Consider the following 13,001-nt stretch of genomic DNA (forward strand, 5'->3'; position numbering starts at 1 on the left):
TGCTTCCTAGAGAGGCAGGAGGTTTGTGGTGGCAGGGGTGGGGTGGGGTTGCAGAGGCTGAATGGGAGGGGAGGGGTCTCCATGCACATCCCCAGGCAAGGAGGAGGCCTGGAGAGGAGAAAGAGGCGCTGCGTATTTGGGGGTGTTTCGGGGTTGGTGGGGGAGGGGAGGGGAAAGATTCGCTTTCCTTGCACCTGAATCTGCAAGCAGCTGGCAGGGGAGGAGAGAGGGAAAGGATTCCCTTTGCAAAGGAAAATCTCCCTGATCCCACTTTTCCCTCTTGGGATCTGTACTCAGCCTCCCAAGTGGATCTCGTTTCTTCGGGAAGCACCGCTGTGCAGCCCAGTCTCATGCATGTTTACTCAGAAGTAAGTCCTGCTCTGTCCGTCCTATCTAATAGCGTTCTCGTTTATATCTGCAATCCCCCTCCACTCTCCCCCTCCCTCCGCTCCTTTGCTAAAGCCCCCTTGGGGTGGGGAGATAGCAGCGGGGAGGAAGGCGCAGTAGAAGCAGCCCCCTATACGGGGGGGGGGGGGCTTGGTGAGCTGCTTTTATAGCCCCAGAGCTGGAGAGCAGACTCGCCTTTAGGTCCAGTCGTGACCGACTCTGGGGTTGTGGCGCTCATCTCGCTTTACTGGCCGAGGGAGCCGGCGTACAGCTTCTGGGTCATGTGGCCAGCATGACTAAGCCGCTTCTGGCGAACCAGAGCAGCGCACCGAAACACCGTTTACCTTCCCGCCGGAACAGTACCTATTTATCTACTTGCACTTTGACGTGCTTTTGAACTGCTAGGTTGGCAGGAGCAGGGACCGAGCAACGGGAGCTCACCCCGTCGCGGGGATTCGAACCACCGACCTTCTGATTGGCAAGTCCTAGGCTCTGCGGTTTAACCCATAGCGGCTGAGGAGCAGACAAAATGCTAAAGGAAGTGGAAGGGACCCCCAAATGTCATCTAGTCCAACCCCTGGCAATGCAGGAATCTCAGCTAAAGCATCCAGGACTGATGGCCCTCCAGCCTCTGCTTAGAAACATCCGAGGAAAGAAGGAGAGCCACTACCTCCAGAGGGAGACGGTTCCACTGTTGAACAGCTCTTATTGTCAGGAAGTTCTTCCTGGTGTTTAGTCGCAATCTCCTTTTGTAGCTTGATGCCCTTGGTTGAGACCTACCCTCCAGAGCAGGACAGAAACAAGTACGCACCCTCCTCCACGTGACAGCTGTTAAGATATTTGACAATGGCTATCCCATCTCCTCTCAGTCTCCTCTTTTCTGGACTAAACATGCCCAAGTCCTTCAACCGTTCCTCATAAGGCTTGGTTTCCAGACCCTCGATCATCTTGTGAGATTCCTTAGCAAGAAAGAGGCTGCTATGGGAAAGAGTCAAAGGGAACCAAAATGTGGGTTTTTGGGGAGGGGGAAGTCCCCCAGCTCCCCTTTCAGAACTCGTAGATAAGGGGGGGCTGATGGACTGTGGTTTCCTTGGAACAAAGGAAAGAGTCTTCCTGAGCTGGCTCATGTTGAGGAGGGAGGCAAATGGGGAGGAGTACCTGCTTCAAAACAGGAGGGAAAGGGCATATTTTGGATTTCCTGGATCCTGGAAAAACACCCAGTCAGTCTCCCTCCCGCTAGGCAATAATAATAATAATAATAAAATTTATTTATATCCCGCCCTCCCCAGCCGAAGCCGGGCTCAGGGCGGCTAACAACAAAAAAACAGTACAAAAGTACAGCACAAACAACACTCTAAAACCATTCATTATAAAATTAATTCAAGGGAAATGGGTGCATGGATGGTGGTATTTGAAATTGATTGGGATCTTAAGGGCACTTTTAAAAGCCTCATGGCAAAAGACCGGAGGAATTAAATAAATGCCCACTCCCCAGTTTTGGACTTGGGGGGGGGGGAGAAATATATTACCCCCCAGCTGATTTTGATGTTGTCTCCAAAAGGAGGCTTCTCTAGACATGCTCTGGGAAGATTGTTGGGGGGAGATGAAAGCCAGCGTGGGTGGGCATGGGGGAGGGATCTGGCCCAGCACAGGGATGCTGAAGGTCTTTCTCCTCTGTTGCTGCCAGCCTCACTCCTGCCCAGTCTCCTCGCTTGCCTTGAAAACATTGAGGTTGGCAGGAGGGCTTCGTAATGCTATGGGCTGAGCAAGATGTACGCACATATGTGCATTCCTTAGAGGAAGGCCTGGGGCGCCATAGTTCGTCAGCATGCCTCCATCCCCCAAACCATAATCCCCTAAAAACTGAAGCAACTTTTAATATCATGATCTTCATGACATCCTTCCCGTCCCCTGTCTTTCCCCTGCAGGCCCAGGAATGCCCCCACTTGAGAGCTGCTCCCTGCTTTGAAGTTCATCATGGCAACACCTGAGAGTGTGTCCCAGTTTACACCTCCATTCCCCCTGTCTTCCACAGGCAGCGCAATGGCCTCAGAGGCACCGTTTGGACCGTCTCTTCTTAGGGGTTGGATGGAAAGAGTTGCCAGGCAGCTCCCTCAGGTAGGGAAAGAGTATCTGGTGTGGGGAGGAGAGGGGAGAAGAGGAAGAGAGGGGGACAAACCAGCCTCCCTCTGTGTTGCGTGGGGAATATTTGATATTACAGTGGTACCTCGGGTTACAGACGCTTCAGGTTACAGACTCCGCTAACCCAGAAATAGTACCTCGGGTTAAGAACTTTGCTTCAGGATGAGAACAGAAATTGTGTGGCGGCAGCGTGAGTCCCCATTAGCTAAAGTGGTACCTCAGGTTAAGAACAGTTTCAGGTTAAGAACGGACCTCCGGAATGAATTAAGTACGTAACCACAGGTACCACTGTTTTTCTATTAGTGGATTTATCTTGCCCAGGGCGATCCAAAGAGGCTTACGACCAACCAACAAAACAGACAGGGATGAAGGGGATCTAAGAGAAGTTATCTCCTCCTCCTCCTCCTCCTCCTCCTCCTCCTCCTCCTCCTCCTCTTCTTCTTCCAGGCTCTGGTGACCTTTGAGGATGTTGCTGTCTTTTTCACGGAGGAGGAGTGGGCTCTGCTAAATTCTGGCCAAAGAGCTCTGCACAAGGAAGTCATGGAGGAGAATTATGAGATGGTGGCCTCTCTGGGTAAGGATGCATTTTTATCCCTCTTGCCTGTTAGATGTGGAAGGTGTCAACCAGCTCTTTCTGCCATGTATTCATGCAGAGTAGGAATAATTTAAGAAGAATAGCCCGCTTGGATCCCCATTTTTGTAGATGTACCCTACGATATTTCCAGCTTTGCTCTCTGAAGCAGCATCCATATATTCACACGCACACCCCTTGTGACAGTGGGGACCACAAGGCCCTCTCCTGCTCATGTTGCGTGTCTTTATAGGATCTGGGTATGGTAATCCCTCCTCTTTGCTTTTGCGGTTGTAGATACGGAATGATTTGAAATGGCCAGGTGATTTGTGGCCCAAAGTAGCTAATATTATTGCTTTCCTTGGTAGAATCAGACCTCGGTTCCTGTTGGGAAGAAAGACAAGATCCATTTCTCCAGGTCCCTAAAGAAGGGGAGATATCAGAAGGTAGATGTTTAGCTGCATTTGGGGGTCCTTTTTTTCCTCTGGAAAGAGAGAGAGCAGAAGCCTGTTGCCTATATGTCCTGCTTCTGTGCTTCCTGTCAGCATCTAGTTGGCTCCTATAGGACTCTGGGACTAAATAGACCGGGGGGGGGCAAGCCCATGGGACTCCACCCCCCACCCCAGTTCCCGCTGTCCCCAGGCCATGACCCATGACCACCTCTGCTTCACATCCTCCTTGAGTCCTTTTTTCCTTCCTGGGTCGTGTTCTTGAAATCTGAAGGTGTTTCCTGCTTGCCTGGGTGGAAGAAAGAGAAGGGTGTGTGTAGAAACTGCTCCTGTCCAGAGGTTGCATTTACATTCGTTGTTACACCCAGTTCTGCCTCTGGTCCCACAGAGTGCGAGCACCCGGCCCTCAGGCTGTAAAAAGCTGCCCTCACAGGGTCCAACAGGGTTTTCTTCTGAAGAGCAGAGTTGGCATCCAGGCCGAGGTTTAAATTTAAAATAGCCTCCGCATTGCCTCTGAGGTTAATGTACAGTGAGATCCTCTTCACAACTGCCAGGTGGATTCTGCTGGGAACATGTGCCCTTCTTCTATCCCTCAGACGGAGTGTTAAGATCTTGCCTTCCCCTTATTTTGGGGAGGGAGCCATGCCAGTAGTAGGGCTTGGCATGCCTGGGTATTTTGCACTCGGAATTCACTGGCCGCTTTGAAAACATTTCCCAAACCAGACTTCATCGCTTGGGTGGAAGGAGACAATCCAATTGGATGGTGCTCTGAGAAAGGGGAGAGATAATCAGACATGGCAGTGCGAGGTGACAGCTTGTGTGAGGTGGAGCAGGAAGGGCCTCGTGGTGTTGTCTGGAGAAATTAAGTTCAGATTCAGCTGTGTGGGGAGATAAGTGGGGGACATGCTTGAAAATGGTAGAAGAGGCAGAGAACTGGGCTCGATTCTCAATGGGAGTCTCTGCTTCTACCTTGCAATTTGAATAACATTTTCTTTTTCTTCCACCCCCCAAACAGGTAATGGGCAGAGGAGAGAGAATTATGAGGAGCCGTCAGGAAATGTGGAGCATAAAGTAGGGAAAGAGACATTTGTAAATCAACTGTCACGCCAAAATCATATAGGCAGAAACGTGTCAAATAATGGGAAAAGGAAGTCTTCCACTACTCAGGACATTGGTGTCCATGTAGCCCTGAACTCACAGGAGGAATGCACAGGAAAGAGCAGTGCGGAGTATGAAAAGAGTTTCACTCAGAGTGGAAGTATTAGTTTACATCAAAGAACCCAAATGGGGGAGAAAGAGTTTCAATGCACGGAATGCGGAAAGAGCTTAAGCAGTGCTGGTAACCTTATTAAGCATAAAAAAACCCACACAGGGGAGAAACCATTCAAATGCACGGAGTGTGGAAAGTGCTTCAGCCAGAGCGGAAACCTTATTGCCCACCAAAGAATCCACACAGGGGAGAAACCATTTAAATGTATGTTGTGTGGAAAGTGCTTCAGTCTCAATCACCATCTTACTTTACATCAAAGAACCCACACTGGGGAGAAACCGCATAAATGCATGGAGTGTGGAAAGAGCTTCTGTACAAGCAGTTTGCTTATTGTGCATCAAAGAACCCATACTGGGGAGAAACCATTTAAATGTATGCTGTGTGGAAAGAGTTTCAGTCTCAATCACCATCTTACAATACACCAAAGAGTGCACACTGGGGAGAATCTGCATAAATGCATGGAGTGTGGAAAGAGCTTCAGTTATAAGAGTGCACTTACTTTACATCAAAGAACCCACACTGGGGAGAAACCATTTAAGTGTATGGAGTGTGGAAACAGCTTCAGACAAAGAAGAAGCCTTACTGCACATCAAGGAACCCACACTGGAGAGAAACCCTATGAATGCATGGAGTGTGGAAAGAGCTTCAGTTGTAGGAGTGCAATTACTGTGCATCAAAGAGCCCACACCGGGGAGAAACCATTTAAATGTATGGCGTGTGGAAAGAGCTTCAGTCGGAATGGAAGCCTTACTACACATCAAAGAACCCACACCGGGGAGAAGCCGTTTGAATGCATGGAGTGTGGAAAGAGCTTCAACCGGAGGACTGCACTAACAGTACATCAAAGAGAGCACACTGGGGAGAAACCATATGAATGCATGGAATGTGGAAAGAGCTGCAGTTGTAGGAGTGAACTTACTTTACACCAAAGAACCCACACGAGGGAGAAACCGTATGAATGCATGGAGTGTGGAAAGAGTTTCAGTTGTGCGAGTGCACTTACATTTCATCACAGAACCCACACTGGCGAGAGACCGTTTAACTGCATGGAGTGTGGAAAGAGCTTCAGATATAGTGGAAGTCTTACTGTACATCAAAGAGCCCACACAAGGGGAAACCATTAAAATGTAGAGAGTGTGGAAAGAGCTTCAGTGGGAGTGAAGACCTGACTGCATCTGAGAACTCACACAGGGGAGAACACCTCTAAGTGATTGGAATATAAAGAACAGCAGTAAATGCAGCAAACTTGCATAACACAGAAGAATTTACAGAGGGAGAAACAAATCGAGATTCACTGAGTGTAAACAGCACTTCACTAGAAACTGAAGTATTTACCACACATGGAAGAACCATAACAGGGAGGAAACTTGAGTGAGTGTAAAAACAAGCATCTTGTGGAACCTGAAAATGCATGATGATAGGTTTTGTTGCCTCTAAGAAAAATAAGAAACTCCTAGCACTGCTATGCTAATTGCCCACGATGGTCTCTCCATTCTGCCTAATGTCTTGGCCATCTGGCATATTATTATTAATGCAGTAAGTGGAGAAAGAAAGGAGGCAAAGTTTAGGCACTTGGTCAGAGGTGTGGCGAAAGGCATTGGTCTGCTGCTGTCGCCCTTTCTTTAAGTGAAACTCTCATGTGTCTCAGGTTTCACCCATCAAGTATTCAGAGTCCCCAAGTGGCTTAGAGTGCCTAGTTGGGAAATGTGATATAGGTAACTGACTGTGACTTTTTATTTATTAATTACGTCAGACTCTCCACATAGGGAAAGAATCACAGGCCAGTCCTTCCAAAGGGATGGTGGTGCCAGACCTTAAAACCTGAGCTGCTGTATTTTGTAATCTGTTCAACCTGTTTTCTTGCTTTCCCCTATCTTTTATTCTAAATAAAGTTTCGCGATCCGAGCAGCATTTCAGTTTGCCCTGTTGCTGAAGCTCTTTGGGATACCATCTGCTCAAATGCACATCAAATATCAACGTAAATGATTGATGCTTAGATTAAAGCAGCTGTATGTGTGGCCTCCAAATTAGAACAGCATGGCTCAAATCTTACAGCCCTCCCACCTACTTCCCAAAGCTGGGAAAGTGCTAACTTGGCTTTGGGAAGGAGGTAGGAGGACTCTAGGACCCTAACACAGCCTTCACACCTCCTTTTTGGAGCCCAGCACCTCACTCCCCACTTTGGGAAGGTGGTGTGAGGGCTGGTGGGGTGTCAAATGTTGCTGAGGACTACAAAAGAATAGAGTGCTGCTTGCACACCTTATGTGGCAGAGGAAGGGGGCCAGGGAAGTGACCCAGGAGAGGGGACCTGTGATTTATGGGGTGTCATTGAGGAGATTTCACCCCTCCCAAGAATCTCCTGATGAGTCTGCTGATTCTCCAGAGAGGAGGAGCAGTGTTCTGCTCTCTACTTATTCCACTCCAGCACCACATCAGTCAGTCAGTGTGTCGGAGAGAGAGAGACTGAGTGTTGGAGATCGTGTGTAGAGATAAGGTTGCTGCTAAGAGCAGCTGCAGACACTCAGTGCAGTTTAGCATTCTTTATGCTTAGACCTCATTTAGCTCTGTATATAGTTGTATGATAGTTGTAGATAGAATAAAAGTAGTTATTCTACAGAGCTGCTCTCCGAGTCGTTTATACTCTGCTGTGCAACGACTGTCTTCTTGTTGGAGTGAATCCGGTGCTCACAACTCGATAAGCTGTGAGTCCACAGCACTTTGACCTGTTCCTGTGTAGAAGGTGGTCTCTGGAAGTGCTACCCAGCTCGCCTAGCCCAGTCGGGGCTGAAGTGGATGAGTCCAGTTGGTGACACTGGCTCAAGGGCGATGCTGACAGTCATGACATCCACCAGTGGAAGACGGGAGTGCCTGGCGTGCTCTGGTCCATGGGGTCACAAAGAGTCGGACAGGACTAAACGACTAAACATCAACAGTGACACCCACAAGGTCAGCATGGCACCCTGCTAATTTCAAACCCCGGCCAGAGTGCTCACCTTATTTTACATCAGATCTGGGGAGAAACAATTTAAATTCATGGAGTGTGGAAAGATCTTCAGTTGTAGAAGTGGCCTTACTAAGCATCACAGAACTGACACCTGGGCTAAACCATTTGAATGTATGTAAGTCACCTATAGGTTCCAGTGCAGATAATGCACAAATCCAGTAATGAATAATAAGCAATAATTGATAAAGGCTAATTGGCCAATTAAGCAAAAACACAAGTCATAAAAAAGCAGGAACAAATGTTATTAGCTTATAAACACCACAAACTGAATCTGTACTTCGCTAAATTAAAAATTCTGTTTTTTCTTTTTTGGAGTAATTTTTATTAGAATTTGAAAAGGGCGTGAGAAGGAATAAAGGGTGAAAGGGAAGAGAAACAGGGAGAAAATAGAGACAGAAAGAGATGAGAAAGGGAAAGGAAAGAAAGAGAATACAGAACTTGCGATTCTTCGTCTGTCAGCTATATATAAACATTATTCAACTCATCCATTCCAGTGTAACACTCAACAAAACTACTTTTGATAAACCAACATTATCAAGATTCTTATTTTTGTTTTTGGAGACGGGGACATTTTTTTAATGCACTTTAACGGCACTCTGTGAGCACAGCCTTCTCTCCTACAGTGTGTTTCACAAGGCGCTTCAGCTGAGATTCCTGCATTGCAGGGGGTTGGACTAGATGACCTTCGGGGTCCCTTCCAGCTTTCTATGATGCCCCACAAGGTGGTTAAGTTAGTTTCTCGTTTCCTACATTGATGGCTGATGTTCTGTTCCTTTTCCTCAGAGTCTGTCAGAAAAGGTAGCAATCCAGGGTTTGTGAGATTTGAGTAAGGTCTCTGATGAATAAAGCCAAGGCTACATTTGACAAAGGATCACCTCCATGTTTTCCAACCCCAAAGCGTCGAGGGGGTTTGGTCAAGGAGTTGTTGGGGCACGGATTTGTGTCGTATCGTCACTGCCAGAGACTTTTATGGTGTGGCAGATTGTGGTTACATGGGCAACCATTGTGTTCCCTCTTTGTGCTGAGGGGATTCAAGGAGGTTCTCTCAAACCTCGGTCGTCATGGAGGTTATTGGGTCAGTTTCCCTCAGAAACAAAAAAAGGGGGGGATGAGGAGCCTGGAGGGGAATCCTGGAGAGTTTCCAGAGATGTTTCTGTGGAGAAAAGGTGGGACACACTTTTCCTCAGAACAGGCAGGGATCAATATATGATCACTGGGCAGAGACAAGGGAGCCTCCCTCCATCTGAGGAGTTTCCCGCTCTTTTTCCTGAAGGTGGCAAAATGTCTGGGTCAGAAACACAACAGTTTCTGTGAGGAAAGCCCCCTCTCCATGTCTCTCCTCGAGGCCTGAAAGCTCTGGGAAGCATTGTGGATACAAGATACCCTGGCCTAGGGCAGTGTTTCCCAACCGGTGTTCCGCGGCACACTAGTGTGCCGCGAGATGTTGCCTGGTGTGCCGCGAGCGAGTCCAAAAAAGGTTGGGAAACACTGGTTTCTCTTTCAAAAAGGAAACGTGGGTTAAAGCGGCGATGCCGCCTCCCACTCACTTTCCTGCTCTGGCTTCCCTAACAGTTTTCCGAGTTGCGTCACTGGATCCAGCCCCCTTTTCCACATGTGACACGGGGCTGGAGGGAGGGAAAGAGGGCTTTACGTCGCGCACAAAGGCAGCCTCCTAGAAGCGCTCTGGGCTGGCGCCGTTTCACCGAAGGTGCCGGAGGACCCCCACCCTCAGCTCCTTCAGAAAGGAAGAACCGCCCCTCGGCTCCCTACGCCGCCAGGCAGCTCAGCTGACTGACGAGGATGTTCTGCGGCGGCGGCCGCCGCACAACCACCGCAGTTGCTGGCAGCGTCCGCAGCGCAATAAGTAACAGCGCCTGGTGCTGCCAACTCTTTCTCTCTCTCTCCCGCCCCGCCCCCAAGCTCTCGCACGCCCCGCGTCAACATCGCCGCGCGCAGCTTCCCGAGCTTGAGGCCAGCCGCTGCACGCACGTGCCGGCTCGTAATCGGCTCCGGTTGTTGCCTTTCTCCGCCGAGGTCGGTGGACCCCGAGCCTAGGCTTCCTTCCCGCACCCCGCTTTCCGAAGACCGCACACCAGTTGGGCCAGTACATATTCCCCTCCCGTGACTGGAGCGGAATAGCCCTTTCTCTTCTTCCCCAACCCTTGTCGTTGGAGGAGTCCCTCAGTCCCTCGCTTTGCTGCCTCCTCCCCACCCCCACCCCCCACCCCCAAAGCTTGGAGGTTCCCCTGCAAGGGGGAGGGGAAAAAATTGAAAGTTACACTTTCGTGCGTCCCTCCCGGCGTGACGCTGCGCGCTGACGTCACGGGGCTGTAATGGTGGTGTGCCTCGAGATTTTTTTCATCAAACAAGTGTGCCTTTGCCCAAAAAAGGTTGGGAAACACTGGCCTAGGGGGCTGCAGTCAGATGAACAGCTAAATACAAATCCCCTCAGGAGTTTCAGTTATGTGAGGATTCGAAGGCTTCCGACCTCCTCCAAGGGAAGGCCCTTGCAATGGACATTTGTAGGAACACTTACAAGGGCATTTGGCATCCTTAATAGCTACTGTCGAAATTAAACTTGAGGTTTGAGGGACTCCTCACTCCCCCCCCCCTTTTTGTTTTGTTTCTGAGGGAATCTGACAAAATAACCTCCAGGAGGTTCCCTCAAACCTCGGTCGACATGGAGGTTATTTTGTTTCCCTCAGAAACAAACAAACAAATCTGGTGGGGAATCCTGGAGAGTAGGATTGGACCAGATGAGGCCCCTTCTGCTATGTATTAAAGTTCTCACCCTGGCCACCAGGGGCATTGTGTATATAGTTTTCACTCAGGTCCACTTCAGTTAATTTAGGCGGGAAACCCTGGGGTGGTGTTGTTACAATGTTGACAGCCAGCTGCCTATAAAAGCAGGTTGGTTGAGCTGTGTTCAGTTCAGTTCAGTTCCAGCATGCTTATAAAGAACTGCTTGCAGAAATCTCTGTGTCGTCTGCTATGTCAACCCACAACTTAATACCTTCCAACTATGATTCTCTGTGTGCATAATATATAACACAGATATGATTCCTGAGTTTCAGGGGGTTGGACTAGATCACCCTTGGGACATCTTCCGTCTCCACACAATTTTGTACTGTGTATGAACCTCAAGGACCAAGTGGCTGAATGATGGCCCCCCATCAAGGCTGCTTCAGTCTTTGGGCTCTAGAAGAAGGGGATCTCCCCTCGTCTTTCTGGAATCCATCGGATCGCCAGCCAGAAGGCATCTAGGCCTGGGTGGACCAAAGTGGGCAGCTGCTATTAACAGACTTTTCCAGGCTTTTCAACAATTTCCTTTGCTTTCCTGTAACTGTTTCCCCTCCCATATAGCAAAGGTTTTAGGTAGAAGGCTTCATTATGGCTTCCCTGAAGCACAAAACTGCCCCAGTAGCAGAACCAGTCGGCTTTGCAAACGCAGCAGATGTGACATTTAGGGTTTGGAAAGTACGGATCTGGAAAGTGCCATAATAATAATAATAATAATAATAATAATAATAATAATAATAATAATAATAATAATTTATTTATATCCAGCCCATCTGGCTGGGTTTCTCCAGCCACTCTGGGATGCTCACAACAGAATATTAAAAACACGGTAAAACATCGAACATTAAAAACGTCCCAGTAGACAGGCCCTCCAAGTGTCCTTGTTTTCCAGGGACAGTCCCTGATTTAGAGAAGCCGCCCCGGTTTTTGATTTGATCCCAGAAGGCCCAACTTTTCCTTAGGACCTCCGTGTTTCCATCGGAGGAATGTTGGAGGGGATGGAATTATCTGACCCCTGAGTCATCTGAAGGCAATCCTGTATAGAGAAGGTTTTTCTAAAAAATGTTGTATTATGTTTTTATATATCTTGGAAGCTGCCCAGAGTGGCTGGGGCAACCCACTCAGAGGAGCGGGGTGTAAATATTAAAATGGCCACGATGTCTAGGATGTGCCTATTTTCATCGGAGAAACGTTGGAGGGGAACAAAACACGAGATGCCCCCACAAACCGGGAGAAGACCAACTAGACTGCAGCGTTTCCCAGCCTTGGGTCTCCAGCTGCTTTTTTTTCCAGACTACAATTCCCATCATCCCTGACCACCGGTCTTGCTAGCTAGGGATGATGGGAGTTGTAGTCCAAAAACAGCTGGTGATGACCCCAGGTTGGGAAACGCCGAACTAGAAGAGCTTAGCATCCAAGACTTTGGCCGATTAGGAAGGTTATGGGGATCTCGGGCATGAGATCTGGGATCTTGCCAAGATCTGCTCCCCCCCACCCCCAATCCTTGGGGCGCAGGATTTGCGGATTCATCCCCTCTTGTGTCTTGACACGAGGCATCTTTCAAGAAAGTGGATTCCTTTCCCAGCTGACTTCAGGGGCAAAACCTCTGGGGGCTGCACGTCACGGGGCTGCCCCAAGCCGCGGTGGACCCCTTAGCGTGGGGGGGGGGTGGCAGCAGGCAGAGGAAGAGGGGTGGGTGCGTGGGCTTCTGTATGCAAGACCCTGGAGAGAAGGAGGGCCCCTCTGCCGCGTCCCCAGCTGCAAAGTCCTCTTGCGGATTCTCTTCGGGCTTTTGCAAAGGGATCCCGGGGGTGGGTGGGGGGCGATGGGGAGGGAGGCCCTCTCTGTGTGGGTCCGCGGCGAGGAAGGGGTTACAGCGAGCGAGGCTGGGTTCCTGGAGAGGCGTGCAAGGAGGAGGAGGAGGGGAGGGGGCACGGGAGGGAAGGAGGGGGCGGGTGGCTGCGCGGCGCACAGAGCATCCAACGAGCCTGGGGTCTTTCTCCCCTCCTCCCACCACCACCGGCACCCCCCAGCCACCCTCTCAGGTTGGATCTTCCTCCAAGCTGGGGGTGGGAGTGGGGAGCAGGTGAGTGGCAAATTCATTTGGGGGCGGGCTGCAAGGGTGGGGGTAGGGAGAAGAGGGGAAAAGGCTCAGCAGCGGGTGGAGACAAAAGGAGGGAGGGGTACCAGGCGCTTGGCTGGGGAGAAAGGCTGGGGGAGATCTTCTCCCCGCTCCCCCCCCCGTCCCACTCCAGTTATTCCCTTCCTCCAAAAAGAGGTGGGCTGCTCTGGCCAGCCCTCTCCCACCTCCTCTCCCGGCTGCCAGCGTCAGAACAAAAGATTTGCACTGGAACCAGTATCAAACCAGTTTGCATTAGG

General features: G+C 49.9%; 1 protein-coding gene across 1 annotated transcript; it reads left to right on the top strand.

Annotated features, from left to right (window-relative positions):
* Positions 1-94: 94 nt before the first annotated feature.
* Positions 95-6,730, top strand: LOC309364674 (uncharacterized protein). Its single transcript, XM_081902416.1, has 5 exons — positions 95-368; positions 2,316-2,505; positions 2,977-3,103; positions 3,469-3,546; positions 4,565-6,730. Exons 2-5 carry the CDS (start codon positions 2,365-2,367, stop codon positions 5,941-5,943), a joined length of 1,725 nt encoding a protein of 574 aa, XP_081758542.1. The 5' UTR covers positions 95-368; positions 2,316-2,364; the 3' UTR covers positions 5,944-6,730.
* Positions 6,731-13,001: the final 6,271 nt, after the last annotated feature.

Source organism: Podarcis melisellensis, assembly GCF_964234715.1.
Source record: "Podarcis melisellensis genome assembly, chromosome: 2".
Lineage (NCBI taxonomy): Eukaryota > Metazoa > Chordata > Lepidosauria > Squamata > Lacertidae > Podarcis > Podarcis melisellensis.

Coding starts and splice junctions, on each gene's coding strand:
- LOC309364674 (XM_081902416.1), top strand. CDS start 2,365: ATGGCAACACCTGAGAGTGTGTCCCAGTTTACACCTCCATTCCCCCTG. Junction 2,506..2,976: donor TTGCCAGGCAGCTCCCTCAG/GTAGGGAAAGAG, acceptor TTCTTCTTCCAG/GCTCTGGTGACCTTTGAGGA. Junction 3,104..3,468: donor TGAGATGGTGGCCTCTCTGG/GTAAGGATGCAT, acceptor TTTCCTTGGTAG/AATCAGACCTCGGTTCCTGT.